The 22,579-nt window shown below is 32.1% G+C and overlaps 2 protein-coding genes and 1 non-coding gene across 4 annotated transcripts; 1 reads left to right on the forward strand and 2 right to left on the reverse strand.

Moving 5' to 3' along the window:
- Nucleotides 1-672: 672 nt before the first annotated feature.
- On the reverse strand, nucleotides 673-2,328 carry LOC149940497 (uncharacterized). Of its 2 annotated transcripts, XM_090178254.1 has the most exons (3): nucleotides 2,193-2,328; nucleotides 2,018-2,124; nucleotides 673-1,245 (listed from the first exon to the last, which is right to left on the reverse strand). In XM_090178254.1, the coding sequence occupies exon 3, from the start codon at nucleotides 1,226-1,228 to the stop codon at nucleotides 863-865; it is 366 nt and encodes a 121-aa protein (XP_090034380.1). In that variant the 5' UTR covers nucleotides 1,229-1,245; nucleotides 2,018-2,124; nucleotides 2,193-2,328; the 3' UTR covers nucleotides 673-862. The 2 variants fall into 2 exon arrangements, with proteins under 2 accessions (XP_090034380.1, XP_090034381.1); XM_090178255.1 differs by lacking the exon at nucleotides 2,193-2,328 and having other exon boundaries at nucleotides 2,018-2,146.
- A 3,865-nt stretch (nucleotides 2,329-6,193) lies between these two features.
- TRNAT-GGU (transfer RNA threonine (anticodon GGU)) lies at nucleotides 6,194-6,266 on the forward strand. The gene has a single exon. It is a non-coding gene; the product is annotated as a tRNA-Thr (tRNA).
- Nucleotides 6,267-11,228: 4,962 nt separating this feature from the next.
- Nucleotides 11,229-14,348, reverse strand: LOC149940499 (uncharacterized). Its single transcript, XM_090179283.1, has 2 exons — nucleotides 12,986-14,348; nucleotides 11,229-11,305 (listed from the first exon to the last, which is right to left on the reverse strand). The coding sequence occupies exons 1-2, from the start codon at nucleotides 14,346-14,348 to the stop codon at nucleotides 11,229-11,231; spliced, it is 1,440 nt and encodes a 479-aa protein (XP_090035409.1).
- Between the last annotated feature and the right edge of the window lie 8,231 nt (nucleotides 14,349-22,579).

Consider the following 22,579-nt stretch of genomic DNA (forward strand, 5'->3'; position numbering starts at 1 on the left):
GCATGGATGACGTTGAAGCTATACTTTATTATAATGGTGTCACACTAGGTAGGATAGCTAGTGGAGCCGTTTGACACCAGTTTAATATAATTCTGTCCTTGCGAGTAGTTCGTGTTAATGTATCATAGTTTCCAGAAAAATAATAAATGGATATTATATACTTTTTGTATACCTTTTACTCCGAATTAAACTATTCACCATCCACACCATTATTTTCTCTTGCTAATAAAGAGGGGTAGATAGTGTAACCCTAATGCCCAGCCCTTGTACAAAAGGTTTGAGTTTTTCTCATCACTGGAACAGACGAATTTTTCTTAAAAATTGTAAGACGTTTACTGTCTAGCACAAGCGAAACAATTTTCCTCGTTAATTTCACTTTGGTATCAATTTTTTTTAATTTCTTTTATAGTTATTTAATAAAAAAAAAATTGTGTTTCGAGAAAATTACCCAAATACGACTTATAAAAACTTGTTAACGGTCACAGTTAGTGTTGGCTCGCGTAGCATGAAGGGCTTTCCACCACCCTCCTACGAATTGTAGCTTGGCCACCGGTAATTGGCTTCCAAAGTCACTAATTGACTTAGGCCTGTTTTGTTCCTCGGGCATTAGCTTCGCTGATTATTAAAGATTCGTTAAAAAAATAAACGCAATTACTTATAAAATTTACAATACAAATTTTATATTTTTAATAAATATTCAAAAAATTTACAAAAATAAAATAAAAACAACCTATAAAAATAAGCGATAAATTAAAAACAATAAAAAATTACACAAGATTAATAGTTTCAAAGTGAGGTTTCAAAATTCGAAATACAGCTCCTGTAAAAAATTACCGGTACCAATTTTCTGTCAATGTTTGTCTTAACGAATGGTTTGTTCGTTAAGTAATCGGGAAATACGGTCCTTTTCGTTGTCGTCTTCAGCTGCATCGTAGTAATACTCGTCACTGATATCTTGCGAGATTTTCTCCATGTAATCGTAATTTTCTTCCTGTTCATAAATGACCGGGTCTGGAATGATAATTTCAATGTCCAGCAGGTCTAAAATAATAGTTCCTATTGTCAGTTTCAGGGCGACCATGGCGACGAAAGCCAGATACTGGGCGATGTTCGGTATGTAGAGCGCGACCGGAAAAGCTCTGGTTGAAATGTTCTCCTTCGGACCAGAGAGAAGTAAAGCCAGCTGCAGCGTTATCACAAATTCCAAGAACAACCTTGACGCTCTCATTTCTCGGCATTTGATATCTGATATCATAGTGTTAATGGTAGTTAAAGGTTACTACTGCAGTTTAACCATAAGACTATCAAGGCCCCCTAAGTTTGAAACGAATGGAATTATAACGTTAGTCTAATGACTGGCTAAACTGGCTACATGAATCCATCTGGTGGTGAAAAACTTAAACTGATGGAAAAATCACCCAATGCATGCTACCGTATGGCAAGAAGTAGTAAAGGGGGTGGGGATTTGCTCTTTTTCTCCGCCAGGTATCGTAGATTATATTATTTTTTCTTCCGCGCCTGTCTAGTGCTGAATACATGTGCCTTTATGCCCAATTCAAACTTAAGGGGCCATTGCTAATCTTATGGTTTAACGTATAATCTTTCACAATTGTTGGTCGTTAACGTAAATAAAAGTGTTTGATACACTGGCACTGAAGCCACTAAACGTAGTAACGGATACCAATTTCATTGGCTGGGGATAACGTCATCTGGTTCTCTGTCCGTGGTCAATTAAAACCGTGAATCGATATTTATAGGCCTCGTATTTAGCAGTCTTTCGATTAATTTAGGTTACGGTGACTATATTTATTCTTAAGTCTTTGATTATTACGGGAAGCATATAATTTTTGAGTATGAATTAGCATATTTTGCTAGCTTTAGGAAATAAAAGGTTATAAAATATAAGTGGCTGCTCTGAACCAAAACCCCTGGCACCACCACTGTCTGTGACTTTCAAGGGTAGATTTTCCAAAAAAAATGGAACCCTAGTTACGATTAGTTTAAAATATAAACATACCGTTACGTATAAGCTGATATTCTTCTACCAAGTGCCAACGTCTTCCGTACGAAACTTCGTTCTACAGATTATAAGGAAGTAAAAAGACTCGAGATTCTGATTAACTTCTAGTAAAAATATTTTTTATTCTATGACCAATCACTATAGATGAGCAGGTTTTATTAAAAAAACACACAAATGGTGGGGCATCAAAAACCCTACTAGAAAGATATTCCTGGGTAAACAAAACAGGTCAAACGTAAGAGAACAATGTTTTTGGCCAACTTGAACTTTTTTATGTGATGTAAAATTAGGCATAGATTACATTTAAAGAAACAAATATCTGATGAAATAAATCTTAAATGGTGAAAGACCGTAATGGCATAGTATTTGGATACTGCGAGACGTGTTAGCTGACCAATATAACGTTACAACAGAAGTGTATGGAGAGAATCAAGCATTTTCCGATTTGAGCTACATGTTTTTGAAACGGCTCATGAACAAATTCAGCGAATACCTTTAGCTTAACCCAAAGAAATCCACTCCGATCTGGGGATAAATGTAAAAATGGTGTAGCTTAGGGGAGATTAGAGCTGTTTAATAGTTTTACTTAATTAAGAAGTGGTTCCAAAACATTTTTCTTCGAGTAGCCTGAGAAATCAGACGACTGCTATTAAACGAATGTATTTTGTACTTTAGAATAGCTATTGCATTTCGGGTGACTAAGTTTGCGACCTTAAAGGCCGTCTTTTAAAAGGTCGGGATCACCATGTTGATACTTTTTTTTAGTATAACATTTTGTTATTTTTTTGAGAAACACATTTTGAAGGTCAAAGCGGGGTATTCTGCAGACTTTCCTAGGAAAGTTGTGACACGCCTTCTTTCTTTCAACTTTCGTCTTGAGATTTCATTGGGCGCGAAATCACATGTCGCATTACGTCCACAGGGACCGTACAAATTCGACCCCTTCGCTCCGATTGGTTGTCGTTACGTCATAGAATGACACCACGTGAGTGTGATGCAATAATCGCCATCTATGCGACCCCAGAGGACCAAGTTCAGTTCAGCTCACCTGCCAGATTCAGCTGGCCCGTGGTTAAGAGTTCTCATTGGCTGAAGTGGTCGTGACGAATGCCTTTCCTAATTGACTCCAGAAAATTGAAAGATTTCCCCCGGAATTTGCCGTTATCTTTGACGCAATTCCGGGGGAAAAGAACTTTTAGCTTGGAGGCGCCTTCTGTCTTCGAGCGCAAAAACTAACATCATGAAAATTCGAAGGGAAGCGAGTTGGTCGAAAGGTCACAGTCAACCGGAAAGAGAGATAAAGGTCACTTTAAATTTCAAAATGGCGTGTGAAGCTGTGGAAAATGTCCCCCGAACGTGTGTGCTAGTCCTGGGGGGCGCATTCAAGGAACGAGTTTGGAACTTATATTTGTAGGAAGCTTATACAATACTGATTTGCGTATGTCAGCAAGACATTTAGTGGCTGGCAATATAGAAAGTTCAAAACGTTTTTTGAATTTACTTTAATAATATTCTGAATAGAGTAAATATAATATTAAATGTAAATCCTATAATTTCAATAATTATAATATATTGAATGAAATAATAATTATAATATATAAATATATTTTAGTATGATTTTTTATTATTAAGACGGCAAAAGGCTTTTAAAGAATTATTTTTCTATTGGTCTTGAATAGATAATTTTTAAATTTCCTAAACTACTTGTAGCAGTAGGCTTATCATACATACCAAAACAATTCTTTTAAGAGTAAATAAAATTTATTTCAATTCCACAGACATTTAAATTTAAGAAACTTAAACTTTATGGCTGATTTATGTCAGAATACATACAAAATATACTCAGCTTATAGAAAAGTTTATATTCATTTCTAGTAACATTTATACAATATTACATTTCAATTCGTTACAATCCAACTTCAATAGAGATGTAACTGGTTCAATATTAATTAATTTAAGTTAGATCCAGTGTCAATCACCCAATTACGGATTAACTTGAGAAGATGTGGAGAGTCCGCAAATATAATGTATAAATTAAATCATCACTGCTAGCTGGGTTAAAAAACCATGTCTTGTGAATCGATATTCCGAGGGAGTTCCACAAACTCATGTTTCCACCACCCATATCGTTAACACAAGCTTCCACTTTAAAACCTGCTTTGTGTCGCTCAGTTTTCACAGTAATAGAGTGTTCATTGGTTTTGGTTAAAAATGGAACTTCATTGCTGTTATTGATAATACTATGAGCTTTACTGGTTTTTGTGGTACTTGAAACTAGGTGGGTTTTGGAATTATAATCTTCATTGATTTTAGGAAAAAAAGGAACTTCATTTGTTTTGGTAATAAGTTGACTAAAGGGGCTCCAAAGTTCGGTGGCAAAAAAAGAAAATTGAGCATGCTTTTCCTTCCCCCCAACCCCTCACTCGGGTTTGGCAGAGGCGGGCAGAGTTAACCGTAAATTTCGCACTTTACTGACTTTACACATATTTTGCCACCGAACTTTGGAGCCGCTTTAAAGGGCAACGCAAGCTCTGTGGCAAAAAAGAAAAAGCAACGTGCTTTTTAACCCCCTACACCCCCACTCGGTACTGGTGAGACCACGCAGAGTTTACCGTAAATTTCGCACTTTGCATACATATTCATACAAATGCCAGCTCACTTGCGTTGCCCTTTAAGTTTGAATATTTTAGTATGTTCAGAATTGGATTCACAACTCTTTACTTTATCTGGACTATTTAAATTATAACCATGTAGTGTTAAACTTGTCAGTTATTGTTTTAAATTTGGTACGAGTCACATCCTCGAAATTGGTTTCTGGTAATCTTTGACATCCATTTAAGTTTTGAGTAGGTGCTGCTGTCTTCTTTAAATAATAGGGACTTGGCAGTGCTACGTCACAGTTTTTTTTCAATAGTTTTTATGGTGGAGAGAAAAATATGACCACAATGGCGGCCATGGCCAAAGCTACGGAGTGCCAAGTCTCTATTACGGGTTTTTATCTGGAGAAGTTCGGATTTGAGTTTAGAATTTTCGAAATCGTCATCTAAAAAATGATATGAACATATTCTTGCATGTTTTATGTTTGAAGCTGAACATGAAGATCTTGAGAACCAAAGAGCTTGCAAACTTTCATCTTTTGGAAATGAATGATATGATATATCCCTTTATTTTTGGTTGTTAATACTCCATTTTTACACCCAGGCACGCAGCACTTCATTCCGGTCATGATGTATCACAGCAACTTTATAAGAATAAATAAAATAGTATAACATAAGCTTACTAATCATATAATATATCATGGTTAAGTTATTACTTAATATTTTAAATTAATTTATTATTTATAATTACATAATTGGTTTTCTTAGAAAAAACCTAGGCTTAAGAGAAGCACATTTTGTTTAGAAAAACTATAAGAACTATACTTTTTTATTTACTTCATAAACTACATTAACCCAAAATTTGTGAATAACTATAATGAAAATTAACATATAATTGAACTTACCAGCTGACAAATTTTAATATCGTGGCGCATAACAGCGTGTTTCCTCTCGAGAGATTCGTGACAATGTACTGCGATTAGATTTCAAAAATTTGTGCTTTTGTTTGTACATAATCTTAAAGCGCAAACAAAATAACGGTACGGATAAGAATGGAAATTAATTAATACACGAAGAACTGGTATGAACATTTTCATTATGAAAAGTATTTTTATTTTAACATTTGTAATAATGGTACAAAAATGTAGAAGGTAGCTTGATGGTTTGGGTTTCATACAATGGCCTGGTCCCATTCTCCATGGAAGAGGAAGACTTTTTAGAAGTGATGGTAAAAAATCTTCTTATAATTAGAGGTTTCATTTTAATCAAGGAATACCTCTGCGTATTGTTCCATACCAGAGTGACTGAGAAAAGTCATATCACCTCGGGCAGGAATCGAACCTGCGACCTTTGGGTTCCCGTCCCAACGCCACTACCATGGGACTACCGAGGCCACGAGTTGTCAGGCCTCGGACATCCAATTTAAGAATGACTCGATCTGGTTCACATTATGGACGGGATACATTTAACGTAAAATGCTACGGCACCGTCAACAACGGGTTAAATGTATCCCGTCCATAATGTGAACCAGATCGAGTCATTCTTAAATTGTATGTCCGAAACCCGAGTACTCGTGGCCTCGGTAGTCCAATGGTAGTGGCGTTGGGACGGTAACCCAAAGGACGCAGGTTCGATTCCTGCCCGAGGTGCGGACAATTAAATTAATTGAAACCTTAGTACTATGTTGAGGTGAAATATTCTACGGTGTTTTTGTTCATTTTGTAACTAATTTACATATATGTTGGTGGCATTTGGTTCTGTTGGTAGAAAATTCTTAAATCTGCTAAATGTTTCGAAAACCTCTCATGTTTTGGCAATTAGGCTTAAAAAATTCACAATATTGCATAAGTATGTCTCTTTGGTAACGTAGCCCGTTGTAGCGTATCTCTTGTAAAACGTTCGCATATGAATAGGTAGTGTCATACTTAAATAAATCTTATAGACGAAGGATACTACCAATTAATGCTTTCAAAATAATTTTACACAGAATTATTAATTATGTCACCGAAGAGAAAAGCATATTTATGAAAAGGTGATTAAGTTAGTGTTAAATATATCCAAATTTATATGACCCCGATAATAAATTTTCCCGCTGTTAAATCGGTAGCAATACATTTTTTCAGTTTATTACTGATATTTTACGATGAATAACGTTAAGAACCTCTAAGTTGAACATTGCTTGAAAAAAACGTAACTCTTACAAACTTTCAAGGAAACTACGCCGTCTATCCCGTATTTGAAGAAAAAAAATTAATATCAGTAAGCAAAATCATATCAGTTTGAGTAAAAAAATACATTTCATATATTTTTAAAATACTAATTGACTTTTTAGATCTGCGTTGATTAAAAGCAATATATAATATTTTTAAATGATATTCTAATAAAAATAATTCCATTTAATGATTATGTAAATGAACAGAGTTCAGCTGCTCATTTCTTATATGTTAATGCTTTATAATCACATTCTGGACGAATTGCGAAAATTCAAACAATACTTTATACTATTTTACCTATTGAACTAGCCATAAGAATCTCCAGTTAATTGAGCCTCACCATCCATGAAATATGGCCATTATCTTATTTGACTGGGAGCTATTGACACACCTTACTCTAAAGAGCTTTTCGGTTAATTAAATTGAAGTTTCAATGAAGATTGAAACATTTATATCAATTATTCCCAAAGTAGCCCCAAGGAATTCCATTCCAATAACCTTGACATGGTTGCAACAGTCACATCAGTTGAACGAATCATAGATACGTTTAGAGCTCCGAACTGGCAAGTTTGCACCTCTGTAACGCCATTTACTAGGCTTATTTTAATTTAGCAATGTTTAATTTTCATTTACTAGGATTATTTAAATTTAGCAATGTTTAATTTTCAAACGGTTAAAATTATTTTAATTGCACACTTTAGCTCCGGAGCACAGATATAGAAAGGGTAGTTTTTGTGAAAGAGTTCTTTTAAACCTGTCAAAGTAACCCTCTACCAGGGTGATGTATGGGGTTCTGCGCTTTGGATCCACGCGCGGTGCCTCTATTGACCCCCCAGTCGCCCTATTGGGGGGAGCGAGAGCAATTTACCTGCTGGTCAGGGTTTTCTCTCGTTAACCCTTCGGCGGGGATTACCATGACCAGCTAGGAGAACGTCGTCCGTTCGCTAAACGCAACGGCGGGTCTAGCTTTTGTCAACGGCTTTGATCTTTACAGCTCTCTCTTACTCTCTCTATGGAAAGATAGTTTTTCCCCTCTTCTGCCCCAGGTTCCCTTCATTTTATAAAAATAAATAAGTTGCCAATTACCCAGTAGCTATTTTTACCACGAAAGATTTATTTGCTTATTGTTTATTATTATATTATATTATACATTTTTCTTTTCGCCAATGTATTCCTCTTCTTGGAAACTTTTATGACCACGTTGACGAGGGTCCTCTGTATAATTGGGATTTCCCAATGGGCGCGTCGTTTTTCTCACAGAGTGTGGGAACCAGAACTAAGTTAAAGAGTTGGGCTTGGCTATTGGCCTTCCCAATGAACCCACCAATCCTAAGTGTAAGTCATATCCATCGTGACGTATTTTAATCAACGCCCCTGGAACCTGATTGGTAACCACGTTGGTACCCGCGCCAAAAACTGTTTCAACGAAAAATATACAAAAAACGAACGTTTCGAGGAGACCGGACAGAGATGAAAAATATCAATCTATCGTGAGAGACAAAAATCAGTCCCGCTCCCGAATAGAGACTCGACTAACTTGTAAGTTCCAAAAACTTGCGCGTCCAGCAAATGTTTCGGACTCTTAAATATTTGCACGTCCAGCAAGACAGTTAGAAAAAGAGGCGAATAGCCCATTCGGTAACTCGCTGCACGGCGCCTACAGAATCTCCAACGCACGGAACACCGTTTCATCACGAAACCAAGGACGAGATGTCAACATGTACTCGTAAAACTGTTTCGTAACTATTTTATATTATTTTACTCCCATTCGTTATTAATTCTTAGGAATTAATGACGAAAATGTTAAGTCCATACTTGGACAATAACTAAATTTGAATGGGGAATATGCCCCCTATAATATAAACTCCTTATTTGAAGTCTGTCCTTGTTTGGACATGTTAAAAATTAGTAATTTAATAACTGAATTTGTTTTATTTTATCCTTGATTGGATATTTCGTGTTTTCCCTCCTGGGATATCATTTAAAACCGAAAACCCCTTTTCTTATCAGTTTCTTTAACATCAAACGTTTGATTAACCTAATCCTTATTTGGATAATCTTAAGAACCAAGCTTGTTTATTTTTGATTTATTCACTCTCAGAAAAAGGTGTCCAAAATTGGACAAAATAGAATCCAAAATGCTGACACTGAGAACGTACATATTTTGGTCCAATTTGGGATAATAAAGATAATATCCAAATTTGCACAGCGTTTTTTGAGTCCAAATTTGTTCTTTTCCATCAAAATTTTACAATATTTGTTTCCATTTTCGTTTAAAAAATGGTCCGAAAACGGACATTTGTTAGTACGAATTTGGATATATTCGTGTCATTTTGGTCAGAAACTGGTCCCTTTTTGAACCGAAATAGTTCCCTATTCGGATGAAATTGGATTCAAATTCGGACGGATTCAAGGCCCAATTCAGTGAGATTGGAAGCCAAATTTGGTTGGTTTCGCGGCTCACTTCGATCAAAATCCTAGCCTAATTCGGACGGAATCCTGAGCCAATTCGGACGGAATCCTGAGTCAATTCGGACCGAATCCTTACCCAATTCGGACGGCGTCGAGTACCATTTCGTTCGCCATAGAGTCTCGTTTTGAATAAATACTCTTTCTAATTCAAATAAATATCAACAAATTTATACAATGTATAGGTTATTTATTTGACAATACTGGTAAGAAAAGAATATTACAGAAAAGTATTGTAGTTTTTTTTTTAATTTTAAACATTACATAGACATTTGATTTACGAAATTAATTATGGGTGAAGAAACTTTTTCTGTGCTAATTTTGAATATAATTTTTTGGAAATACTCCAATGTTTTCCGAAGATTTTTGGGAAATTACATTTGAAATGCGTAGTACCCTGCGAAAAGAGTCGCTATTCCATGTTCAATAGTCGAAACTTAAAATTTTTCTCCTTCAATTTCTACCTCAACTAAAGAAGTTGTAAAATCTTCGTTGTCTAAGCAAAGAGTAGGAGTATTGGTTTTCGGACTCTAGATGGAACGGAAAGAATTAATAACAATAAGTAAAGATAGTTCAAATTGAACCTTGAATAGAAATCTGTACATCAAAGAATACGCTCAATTAAGACTAATTCTTGAAATGTATAAGATTCCCGTTTTTTATTCCAACTTTTACCTCTGTAGTAACAAATAAATCCATTGATTCCGTAAATGCACAAGGCAACAATAGGATGCTGGCCTTCAATTGCATTTCTGTAAATAATATTCAAACTGATATTAAACATAATTGTATTGCCGAAATTTAAATTGCAAGCAAATTACCTCTAAAAACATCATCCGACGAAACCTTTTCTTTTTGCTCGAGATGAGAAATTATGTTTTTGGCCCTTTTCCGGTTTTCAACTAATTTCAACAATTTCTTTGAAATAGGTTCGAAATGGTGTATTATTATCTTCTCTGCAGATGGTCTAATATTTTGCAGAAGATTAATTCCTTTATTAGCTGAAAAATAACCAAATTATTCCTGGGCTGCAAATAGTTTCCAGGTTGTGGTTAAAAAACCACTTTACCATGTTTATTTTTAATTAATACGTTAAAAATCTCTAACACTTCCTTAACGGGTTTTGTAAAAGCCAAACTTTGACGATACGTTGCTGTCCTTAACATCTTTTCCTCAACTAGGCGTTCATCGTAAGTGGCTTTCTCTAACTCCTTATTAAGTATTTTTAAATGAGCTTTCAAGCTATCTTCGTCCTCAGTCGTGGCAGTCATAAGCTAACAAAATAATGGTACTTCAAATTAGATTTCGAAACTCAATTTTAAAATTATAATTTAACTACAACAGGGTTCGTACAACATTTGGAAAATCAATTTCCCTGAATATTTCCAGGTTTCCCCCCAAAAAACTTTTCTGATATTTCCAGGTTTCCCCTCAGACGTTTCCCTGATATTTCCATGTCCCCCCAGTAGTTTCCCTATTTCCATATTAATTATGGTCAGAATAAGTAAAAACAACACGAAGCGGTGTTAGCGTAGTATTAACGGACCACTGTAGCACAAGGGAGTATAAGGGCTGACGCACTTGCAGGTAACCCCGTGGCGTCACCCCCCCCCCCTTGACGAGGGCTTTTGCATGTGGCTTGATGATTTATTACACCCTTAGCTCTAGATATATTTAGCGCCCCCCTTGGGATTTTTCTGTATCCGCCACTGCTTTATTTTGAAAAAATTTAATTCCCTGATATTTCCAGGTTTGTATGAACCCTGTACAAAAGTGGATAAAAAATCAATTATTACCATGGAACTAAACCTTTTCCTCTTGGTGGAATTTGTACTTTGGCTTTGGTCAGCTTGTTTTTCATTTTGTTCTGGGTGTTGTATCTTGCTATTCTTAGCTTTTTCTTTCATTTCTTTCACCTCCCAACTATCATCATCGTTTGAGCTTACTTTCCTCTTTTGCGATTTCTGGTGACTGAATCTGGTTTTCAAAGCTACAATCCAAGACTCCTAAGATAAAAATAGATCCCATTATATCATATTTCATTAATATGACATTAATATTTCTTACATGTCCTACGTTTCCCGGAAATTTTAACCGGTCTTCAAGAAATGGAAATTTGGTTTAAAGTGACTCACCAATTCTGTTATATTCAGAGGGACTTAGTTTCCTAAATTGGTATTTAGATGATTAAATTGATTAATATATCAACCTAATCAACCTATTTAATTTTAGTGTTACTTGGTAAATCTTTCTATATCCTCAGATAATATTCGAATGATTTTTGATCTGTTTACTCTGGCAAAAACATCAGAACTTTTCGCAACGATCAATTTGTTTATATCCTCAGAAAATCTTGGGATTGAATACGGCCGAGGGAGACCAGTAAACTCAGAACTAGAGTCAGCAGAACAACTTTGTGCTTCAATTGTACAGCTATTTTCCCAGCTAAAATAATTTCTATTACTTTTATTTCCAACCAACACAAACCAAATATATGAATTGTACCTTTATTGTACTTCTGTCTCTCTAATATCCTTAGACGGCTTAGGTTGGTCCAAAACGGTAACGATTAAGTTCAACTTTGACTTATTGGGGGGTAAACCATCTCCAAAATCATGATCAACCCAGTCATCAGAAAAAGTTGTATCAAACACTTGAACTATTTCTATATTAGATATATTAAAATGTTTTTGAAGTTTGGTCACAAACTCCTCCGATGTAATATTTTCCGGACAAGTAAATATTGTTTTCGATCTTCCACAAGTTACGTGATAATTCATTTTTGAAAATATGAAACTGAAATAATAAATAGGTTAAGATCAAAATATTTATTAAAGGCGTTATAATGGAATATACAGCACGCATATTAGAAATATTTTAATTAGTGCATATTACAGATTCTATGATTAAAAATCACGACATTTTTTTATCAAGTGTATATGTTTGCATAGAAGAGCTATCAAATTGATCACCTGGCCTTAAAAAATGCCATTCATTCAGTTCATCAATTTCATAGCAATTGTAATGACTTTTATATCTAATACAACGTGTTATTCGTCCACAAATTAGCCACTGATTTTTTATCTCACAAATATAATATAATTTCATTAAAAAAGGAACTTCGTTATCAGATACATAAATGCAAAAAAGGTAACCTCTTTTGTCTAAGGATCGAAACAAACTGAGTAATAATTGGATCGTTTTCAGAGTTCAAATAATTGCGTAAGGATTCTCTTAAAATAATTCAGAGCTTTGAGTAATTGAGTTTTATAGACTTCGAATAATCGTCAACTTCAAAAGCCTGGTGGCCAGTTCTTTCTGATGTCTTTTAGAAAGAAATGATGCATTATTAATAAAGTTATGACAACTGCTGGCTATGTTTTTAAAATATTGATGTTTTGCTTCGAAACGCATACACCAAAGATGTATAGGTGGACCATAAAACGAAATTAGCCTGGCGTAATGAGTTATGTAATGAAACTTTGGCGTAAAGTGCGAATTCGGTATATCTTTAAATAGGTTATTTAAGTCAATAATAATGTTATACAAGTGGGGCAGCCAAAATTTATCAATGACAGGAGCAGTAATAATTTCATTAACCTCTACCAAAGTTAAAATCAATTGCCAGTGTTTATCATTCGGTGACATTATGGACCCAAATAACAAAGGGAAAACATTTAACAAACGCCTTTTTTGAGCAGCGGTACCAACTAAACTCAGACCTTTTCCATTCAATATTCCTTTAGTAATTGGAACGCTTTTGTCCTTAATGTGCAGATCACCATACGGAAAGTTTTTAATAGTAGAATTTACATTATCAATAGAACATATCCCGTCATTTATCATATGTTTTAAAGTCAATTTTAGAATATTTGGGACCACTCCTTCAAAAAAATCGTGCATTATGTCTGGTGGTAAGATTTCTGTTATTTTTAAACCGGGTAAAACAGAGAAAGTCGATGGACCTTTTACTCCATATATTCGAGAATTATCAGGATTATCTCTAACTGCAAGTGTGTGATATTCATGATTTTCTTGAGTTCTTAAATTCATGTTATTTTCGTCGAAACGCTCAGAAATATGTTCCTTTAATATCATGCAAAATCTGCATATCCTACCCGATGAAAAACACTGACCAAACCCCCCTACTCCGTGCAATGATAAGTTATCCCCAGAAATTGTTGCTAATACACATTTTACTACATTTGGCCTCACCTCGAAACCTTCATTTTGTAGAATTAAAAGATCATTTAGTAAAGGCCGGAAACGTTTATCATATCCATATTTTAAAAGCGTGGGATATTTAACTACTAGAGCCAAGTTAATAGAGCTTAATTTGCTTCTGTATTTTGGATGAACATTTCCAACCATAAAATAAACTAGGGTTACTTTATGTTTACCTCTTTTTGCCCCCAAGGGATTGTTTAATTCAACTTCATCTAGATAAAAATGAAGACGCAAAGCTAAAGGGTCTGAACTAAAAATCGGGTGGTTTTTGTAAAGTAATCCATCATTAAAATCAGATAAATATCTTTCATCGTTACAGGATAGCATGTGGTGAAGCACTTTAATAATAGGAATATAGCTTATAGTTTCTTTAATAACTTTTTTGTTTACTGTTCTTGTTCCGAGCAAATCATCAACCGGTTCAATTAGGTTTAAATTTTCCCTACAATATTTTCTTAGACCATATTCTGTTTTCATTACACTTGTTAAATCTTTAGTGAGTTTCCGAATTTCAAAATCATTGCAATTATTTTCAACACCTCTAACTTGTTTTACTACTACTTCGATACAACCTTGCAGAAGTGTTGCAATATTTTCGGAAATATTGCTTGCGACACTGTTGGAAAGTTTACATTTTTCTCGAATTCCTAGTACAGTTATTGCTGCGCGCTTTTCAAGATTGGAAATGTCTTCATCCTTATTATCAATAGGGTAAATATTTAAATTATCCACAAATTCTACATCATATGAAATATCTGAGATTAAATCGTTATTTTCGTTTACTATTCCGCAAACAAGATTTTTCGGGGCACCTTTACACATATGATTACGGTAGACATGGGTTCTGAGCGATTCGAATTTTTAAAAAAAATTATCGCATGAAAAAAATGCACATTTATATCTTTTACCGGGTTCATCGAAATGTAAAGTTCTTAAATGTTTAAGCCAAGTAAGGGGCGTGTATTTCTTTAAGCCACATATAGAACAAATGTAAACTTCCATGATGTGATATTATAGAAAGTTTTAAGTCTCAATACTCCAAAGATTTACCTTTAAAATAATAATAAAAATAATTATAATTAAAATTTTAAAATTTTTAAAAAATGGAATATAAATATTCCATTATATTTACACATGCTTCATTTAAAATTGCTTAAAAACTATTCATAAACACTAATTGTCTGGCATAATTGGTCTGGTTTATATGTTATACAATGGAATACTTATGTGATTGTTACTTTGATATTTTGGATAGCCTACGAAAGACACCGTGGGCTCCGTAGTGAAATTTAGACTGAGCCTAATTAAATTAATAGCAACTAGAATTAATTTTAATACTAATAAAAACTAAATTAATACTAATTAAAACTAAATTAATACTAATTAAAACTAAATTAATACTAATAAAAACTAAATTAATACTAATAAAACTAAATTAATACAAATAAAAACTAAATTAATACTAATAAAAACTAAATTAATACTAATAAAAACTAAATTAATACTAATAAAAACTAAATTAATACTAATAAAAACTAAATTAATACTAATAAAAACTAAATTAATACTAATAAAAACTAAATTAATACTAATAAAAACTAAATTAATACTTATAAAAACTAAATTAATACTAATAAAAACTAAATTAATACTAATAAAAACTAAATTAATACTAATAAAAACTAAATTAATTCTAATAAAAACTAAATTAATACTAATAAAAACTAAATTAATTCTAATAAAAACTAAATTAATACTAATAAAACTAAATTAATACTAATAAAAACTAAATTAATACTAATAAAAACTAAATTAATACTAATAAAAACTAAATTAATACTAATAAAAACTAAATTAATACTAATTAAAACTAAATTAATACTAATAAAAACTAAATTAATACTTATAAAAACTAAATTAATTCTAATAAAAACTAAATTAATACTAATAAAAACTAAATTAATTCTAATAAAAACTAAATTAATACTAATAAAAACTTAATTAATTCTAATAAAAACTAAATTAATACTAATAAAACTAAATTAATACTAATAAAAACTAAATTAATACTAATAAAAACTAAATTAATACTAATTAAAACTAAATTAATACTAATAAAAACTAAATTAATACTAATTAAAACTAAATTAATACTAATAAAAATTAAATTAATACTAATAAAAACTAAATTAATTTTAATACTAATAAAAACTAAATTAATTTTATTACCAATAACTAACAGAGCTTTGGTTTTAAAATTTTTTCTAATTTACAAATAAAGCTATGTTCGTGCTGTATACCATTAATTACCTTTTTTTCCACACATAATCTTATCGGAAAATGGCCTTTTTCTCTCGTATTTTTTTAAACAATATTGCACACTTGGAAAAAGCGAACATATTAACACAATTACAAGGTACGCTATACATGTATATAAATATATTTTAGCTTTATAAATTCTGGTGAAAAACTCTATAAAAATATAACTGGCATCCATGTTCTTAAGCGAATAACTTTAAGCCAAAAACGATTATTGATTCGACTATTTTCCGATAAATTTCAAGATTACTAAATTAAAATAGCAAAAAAATTAAATATAAAACTTGTTCCGAGAGAAATGTAGGCATAGACAATATGATTTTTTTATACATGTAGGGCAAGGTCGAAGAATCTATTCTACTGTCGTAACCCCCCCCCCCCCTTCGCAAAAAACGAAAGCGTTCACTTCTTCCCTACAGGTCGTCGAAAAGTCCGGTCTTTCCCAACCCTTTTTACTCCCTCTTTGGCCATTATCCAAACACGCACTGGCTTTTGGTTAAAAATAGATAGTGGTTTGTGGTGAGCACGATTTTTATAGGCATTATCCATTATTGGACATAGAGGTGCAAATTTGGATTGGGAAATAGACTTTAGTCCAATTTTGGAGTATTTGGTCCAATTTTGGACATAAATTGGACTCCTTTTTCTAAGAGATTGTGTATTGTTAGTGCATGTTTTTAATTTTGTTTATAGTTATTTGTTGTTTTGTTACCCGATCGTAATTGGTATTAAAATATGGTAAGAGGCAACTAATTTCAGTCCCTTTCTTAACTTAAGCCTATTTCAAAGATCAAACCCCTAGACAATCAACGTGCCTCATTTAAGGTATTTCCATTCGTTTACTAACGCCTCCTCGCACAACCCAATAGTGAAATTGACGTGAGCCACCCGGACCTAATTAGTTAACCTAAAAGTTTTATAAGGTCACACCTCTACTTGCTTTATTGCTGTAAACAAGAAAAACTATTTTTGAAGAGCAGCTCTTAACAAATTTGTCTTCTACCGTCATTGTTGAAAAAAATGTATCTTCAAAGGAGAATGAGAAGTGGTCCATCTTTGAAAATGGTGAGACCAACTTGGGGAGTTGGTTTACCCTGTAAGAAGAAAAGTTGACAAGCCAAAATATACCTCTCCTCGGAAGAATTGTCCCTAGTGGTATTAATTTCTCGAGATAACCCTTAAAGATAAATCTCCGCAATTTAGAGTTATTTGTTAAAAATTTTATCCCAGTTCTATCCCGCCCTGTATAAAATTTTAATTATAATTAAAATAATTAAGACGAAACGACCAATTTTAATTTATTCAAAATATCATAAGTTAAGTAGTTACAACAGTGAGTTAGACGTACTATAGCAGACACAATTGAATTAAACCCTTTTTACAGTACAAGTTTATCAGTTGAATATAAAACGAAGCCAATTTTAATGAAAGAAATATCTACAGAGGGTATTATAACGACCGTTCGCTTTTTGGTTTATAATTTTAACGGAATCGGCCCGATTTTAATTAAACGATAGTTTATCGAAATTTTGTTAAAAGAATATTCCCTAAGGCCACGCGATAAATTTACGATAATAATTTCCCATCGCCGTTATATCGAAAATTTATTTGATTCGGGATTGCCAGAACTGTAATGTTGTGGGCGAGTGATTAGAAAATAAAATGGCAACCAGAATTATGCAAAATTATAAATGTTTATTTTTATTCAGATCAGTCTAGGGAACGTTCTAGATTTAACTTTCATCAATAACCCAACAATATATATCCCTTCTACGTAATTGTACAGGACTAGTACTCAAGTGTCTAAGACTAGATTTGTCTTAGTTCATCGTGATCGAAAAATAAACAAAAACACACTTACACTTAAGTAAATATCATAAATTATACTGAGTCATTTTAACTAAATTCAAACTACCTAACTATAAACTGTCTTAATTAACAGCTGAGAGCTGCTCGCTACTAATTACTTCCAATCTACTTAATTAGCCTCACAGGTTGAGTTATTAATTTCATGGGTATAATTAGGTTATTCCAATACAAAAAATAATAACAATCAATTTTATCTTACAGCTGACTTAAGTTAGTTCACAATTACCTTAACACTTTCAGTCTTAAACACGCACTGTTCATACACTTAAGTCCATTCACTCACGTTCCAAACGCGAAACACAATTTAACTCTTTTCTTGACCGAAGACCGAACATACTAATTAAAACCGCAAAGTTACCTCATAACGTTTGACCGACACCAAGACCCCGTCCTGTACTAGTTCTTCTGACAGCCAAGAACTAAGAAAGACTATATATTCTATATTGACGGCAACGGCCTTATATTCTTTTATTTTGTGTTTTTTATGACCCGTCGAGATTTGACTAAAGTTCGAAAAATTGAAGAGATTATATTTTTTACCCGGTTTGATTGATAGTTCTCCACACGGTGGCGCTATATAATTACTTTGATATAGTTTTCGTGGCAGTTTTGAATAATTATCCTTTTATTTAAAACAAAACCAAACACGGAACAAAGAATAAACAAACAAAGTTCAATAAACAATATATACAGATATTGTATTAATCCGTTTAGTAAAAAAACCGTCTTATCATAATGGTCCCTTTACTTTAATCTTTTCCATGAGGAAGTCAATGGCTCGGCGGTGAACTATCCGCATTGTTACAATGCGACCCGAGTTCAATTCCTGATCATGATCAAATTTTACATTAATATATTAAAATATTTAATTAAATATAAGATTATTATTAATTATAATTAATTAAATATAAGATTAATATAATTTATAATTAATTAATTAAATATAAGATTAATATAATTTATAAATAATTAATTAAATATAAGATTAATATAATTTACAAATAATTAATTAAATATAAGATTAATATAATTTATAAATAATTAATTAAATATAAGATTAATATAATTTATAAATAATTAATTAAATATAAGATTAATATAATTTATAAATAATTAATTAAATATAAGATTAATATAATTTATAAATAATTAATTAAATATAAAATTAATATAATTTATAAATAATTAATTAAATATAAGATTAATATAATTTATAAATAATTAATTAAATATAAGATTAAGATAATTTATAAATATTGAATTAAATATAAGATTAATATAATTTATAAATATTTAATTAAATATAAGATTAATATAATTTATAAATATTTAATTAAATATAAGATTAATATAATTTATAAATATTTAAATAAATATAAGATTAATATAATTTATAAATATTTTATTAAATATAAGATTAATATAATTTATAAATATTTTATTAAATATAAGATAAATATAATTTATAAATAATTAATTAAATATAAGATGAATATAATTTATAAATATTGAATTAAATATAAGATGAATATAATTTATAAATATTGAATTAAATATAAGATGAATATAATTTATAAATATTGAATTAAATATAAGATGAATATAATTTATAAATATTTAATTAAATATAAGATTAATATAATTTATAAATATTTAAATAAATATAAGATTAATATAATTTATAAATATTTAAATAAATATAAGATTAATATAATTTATAAATATTTTATTAAATATAAGATTAATATAATTTATAAATATTTTATTAAATATAAGATTAATATAATTTATAAATATTTTATTAAATATAAGATTAATATAATTTATAAATATTTTATTAAATATAAGATTAATATAATTTATAAATATTTTATTAAATATAAGATTAATATAATTCATAAATATTTTATTAAATATAAGATTAATATAATTTATTAATATTTTATTAAATATAAGATTAATATAATTTATAAATATTTTATTAAATATAAGATTAATATAATTTATTAATATTTTATTAAATATAAGATTAATATAATTTATTAATATTTAAAATGATGTAGAATAAATTATAGTACCTAACGTTTTAACTTTGTAAAGGACATTCGCCAAAGCTGTTTTTTAGAAAAACACCGTAAATTAACAAGCGTTGGTGGCTGAGTGGTTAGAGTACATCTCTTGCACGAGGCAGACCCGGGTTCGATTTCCGGCTGGCGCCATAAAATCGCAAATTGATACTAAGACGAATACCGTGTACAATTGGTGGAAACCCTGCCATTGGACGTTGAGAGGTTGCATAACACTCATAAAGTCATTAACAAGAAGTTGGAGAGAAAACGCCCATACAAACACAACCAACTCAACATCCACAACCATCATAACACAAACACAACAAACTTAACACCCACAACCGTCATAAAACGAACTCAACATCCACAACCGTCGCAACACGAACGCAACATTCACAACTTACACATAAACATTACAATAACGAAATATCCAATGAAACTGAATTAAAATTGTCGCGACGGTGAGCGTTGACGAAAAACAAACCAACCAAACCAAACCCAACCGCAAATCAATCCGTTAACGCTCACCGTCACACGGTGGTTTTTCCAACCCTTCGAGAAACTGCGTACGCAATGATCAACCTTTGACCCGAAAATGCGAACGCGTTCGCAGGCCTGACAGACAGACCCACAGACCGAAAGACAGACAGACACGGTGATTGTATAACCCCTCCTAGAGGACTTTGTCCCCACGGATAGGTAAAAATTTGTTACTTTTTCACATAGAGTTACGTAAAAGATGGACATCATACTTAAGCTCGATGTATAACGTGACATTTTCTGTTTCGAAGCGTGTCAAGTTTTGTTAGAATCAACAAATTTCTACAATTTTTTAAGGTAATGTTTTCATTCAGTGAAGTTGTTGGGTAATTACAAACCATCGATCCACCTCCTAAACTTTGGTACCATTATTTCCAAAGTTAAAATAAAAATTATTCTCAACATGAAAATGTTCGTACCAGTTCTTCATGTATTGAATAAATTCCATTCTTATCCTTATCGTAGTACATTGTCACGAACGAGATCTAAAAGTAGTTAATTAGTCTAAGAATTAAACCTTATAACAAGTGTACTTCTCTTACTTTTGCAGATGAAACCTCTTCGGCTTGCAAAAAAGGATCCAGTAACCTGAAACCTTAAAATATACCTTCTTCGTATAAATGAGCCCTCCATAACTAATTTCCCAGCGTCCAGATCGTGTAAATTACGGTTTGCATATAATTTTTATCGACATTATTACAAATTAATACACTACACTAGTCCACAAATTCGGGGGACATTTTCCACAGCTTCACACGCCATTTTGAAATTTAAAGTGACCTTTAGCTCTCTTTCCGGTTGACTGTGACCTTTTGATAAAGTCACTTCCGTTCGAATTTTCATGATGTTAGTTTTCGAGCTCGAAGACAGAAGGCGCCTCCAAGCTAAAAGTTCTTTTCCCCCGGAATTGCGTCAAAGATAACGGCAAATTTCCTGGGGAAATCTTTCCCGCTTCAATTTTCTGGAGCCAATTTGAATAGGCATACGTCACGACCATTTCAGCCAATGAGAACTCTTAACCACAGGCCAGCTGAATCTGGCTGGTGAACTGAACTGAACTAGGTCCTTCAGGGTCGCATAGATGGCGATTATTGCCTCACACTCACGTGGTGTCATTCTATGACGTAACGACAACCAATCGGAGCGAGGGGGTCGAATTTGTACGGTCCCTGTGGACGTAATGCGACATGGGATTTCGCGCCCAATGAAATCTCCAGAAGAAAGTTGAAAGAAAGAAGGCGTGTCACAACTTTCCTAGGAAAGTCAGCAGAATACCCCCGCAGATTACCATTTAATGAAGGTCGACGGTCGACCATTAGGGAACCCCTGCTGTACGACAACATAATAATTAAAATATTAAACCAAAAATTTATATTTTTGAAACGAAAAGTAACTTTATTACATTAATCATAATCGATTGTTCAAGAGTTGAAATCTACCAAAAGCTTTAACAGAATTACCATTAAATTAACTTTTTTTTAACCTTCTCCAGGAGGTTGGGTACGAAAAAAAGTTGCTTTTAGCCAAAGAGGGGTGCTAATGTACTAATATTTATATTACACAGGATACAAAGACTACATATCTACACACAATCCTCGCGTAGACTCGTGATTCTTTTGAATTACATTTTGCAGTTTCAGACAAAATGTTAATTTGTGTCATTGCGAGTGACCACTAGACTCAGTTGCAGGTTGCGGAAATATTCTAGGACGAATTCCACCTAAATCGGCGGTGGGAATTTCGAATATCGAATATTTTCTGTTGAATTGCTATTAATATTAATCCATTTTAGAAATGTCTATTGGGTAAATTTCAAAGAGGTCAATAAAAATTTAATGTTGATTATTATTTTTAAGCCTCATTATAGCGTATTTTTAGTATTATTCTCTTAAACAATCATCAAATCGCATTGTTTATGTACGTCAACGTGGTAATCTCGGCATTACCCGTTCTATACTTACCCTGTATTCGAAAAACTAATTTTTTTGGTATGCCTTACTTTGTAATACTAAAAATAAATTATTACAACTATTTTTAAATCTTATCAATGTTGATTAATCAATTATCACTTTGAAATGTAACTTAATAATAATACTTAGAAATTCAACCATGAACAGGCCAAATTCTAAATTCCCGCCGCCGATTTACCGGAAATTCGTGCTAGTATTGAAACACACTTTCGCAAAGGTTTTGAAGCGAAACTCGCTAACACAAACAAAAAACGAAAAAATATTCCACAACACAGTTCACATTTGA

The sequence above is a fragment of the Leiobunum rupestre genome, chromosome 6 (genome assembly GCF_980474605.1).
Source record: "Leiobunum rupestre chromosome 6, qqLeiRupe1.1.hap1, whole genome shotgun sequence".
NCBI classification, from domain to species: Eukaryota; Metazoa; Arthropoda; class Arachnida; order Opiliones; family Sclerosomatidae; genus Leiobunum; species Leiobunum rupestre.

Coding starts and splice junctions, on each gene's coding strand:
- LOC149940499 (XM_090179283.1), bottom strand. CDS start 14,348: ATGTGTAAAGGTGCCCCGAAAAATCTTGTTTGCGGAATAGTAAACGAA. Junction 11,306..12,985: donor TACCGCTGCTCAAAAAAGGC/GTTTGTTAAATG, acceptor TTTTTATCTTAG/GAGTCTTGGATTGTAGCTTT.
- LOC149940497 (XM_090178254.1), bottom strand. CDS start 1,228: ATGAGAGCGTCAAGGTTGTTCTTGGAATTTGTGATAACGCTGCAGCTG.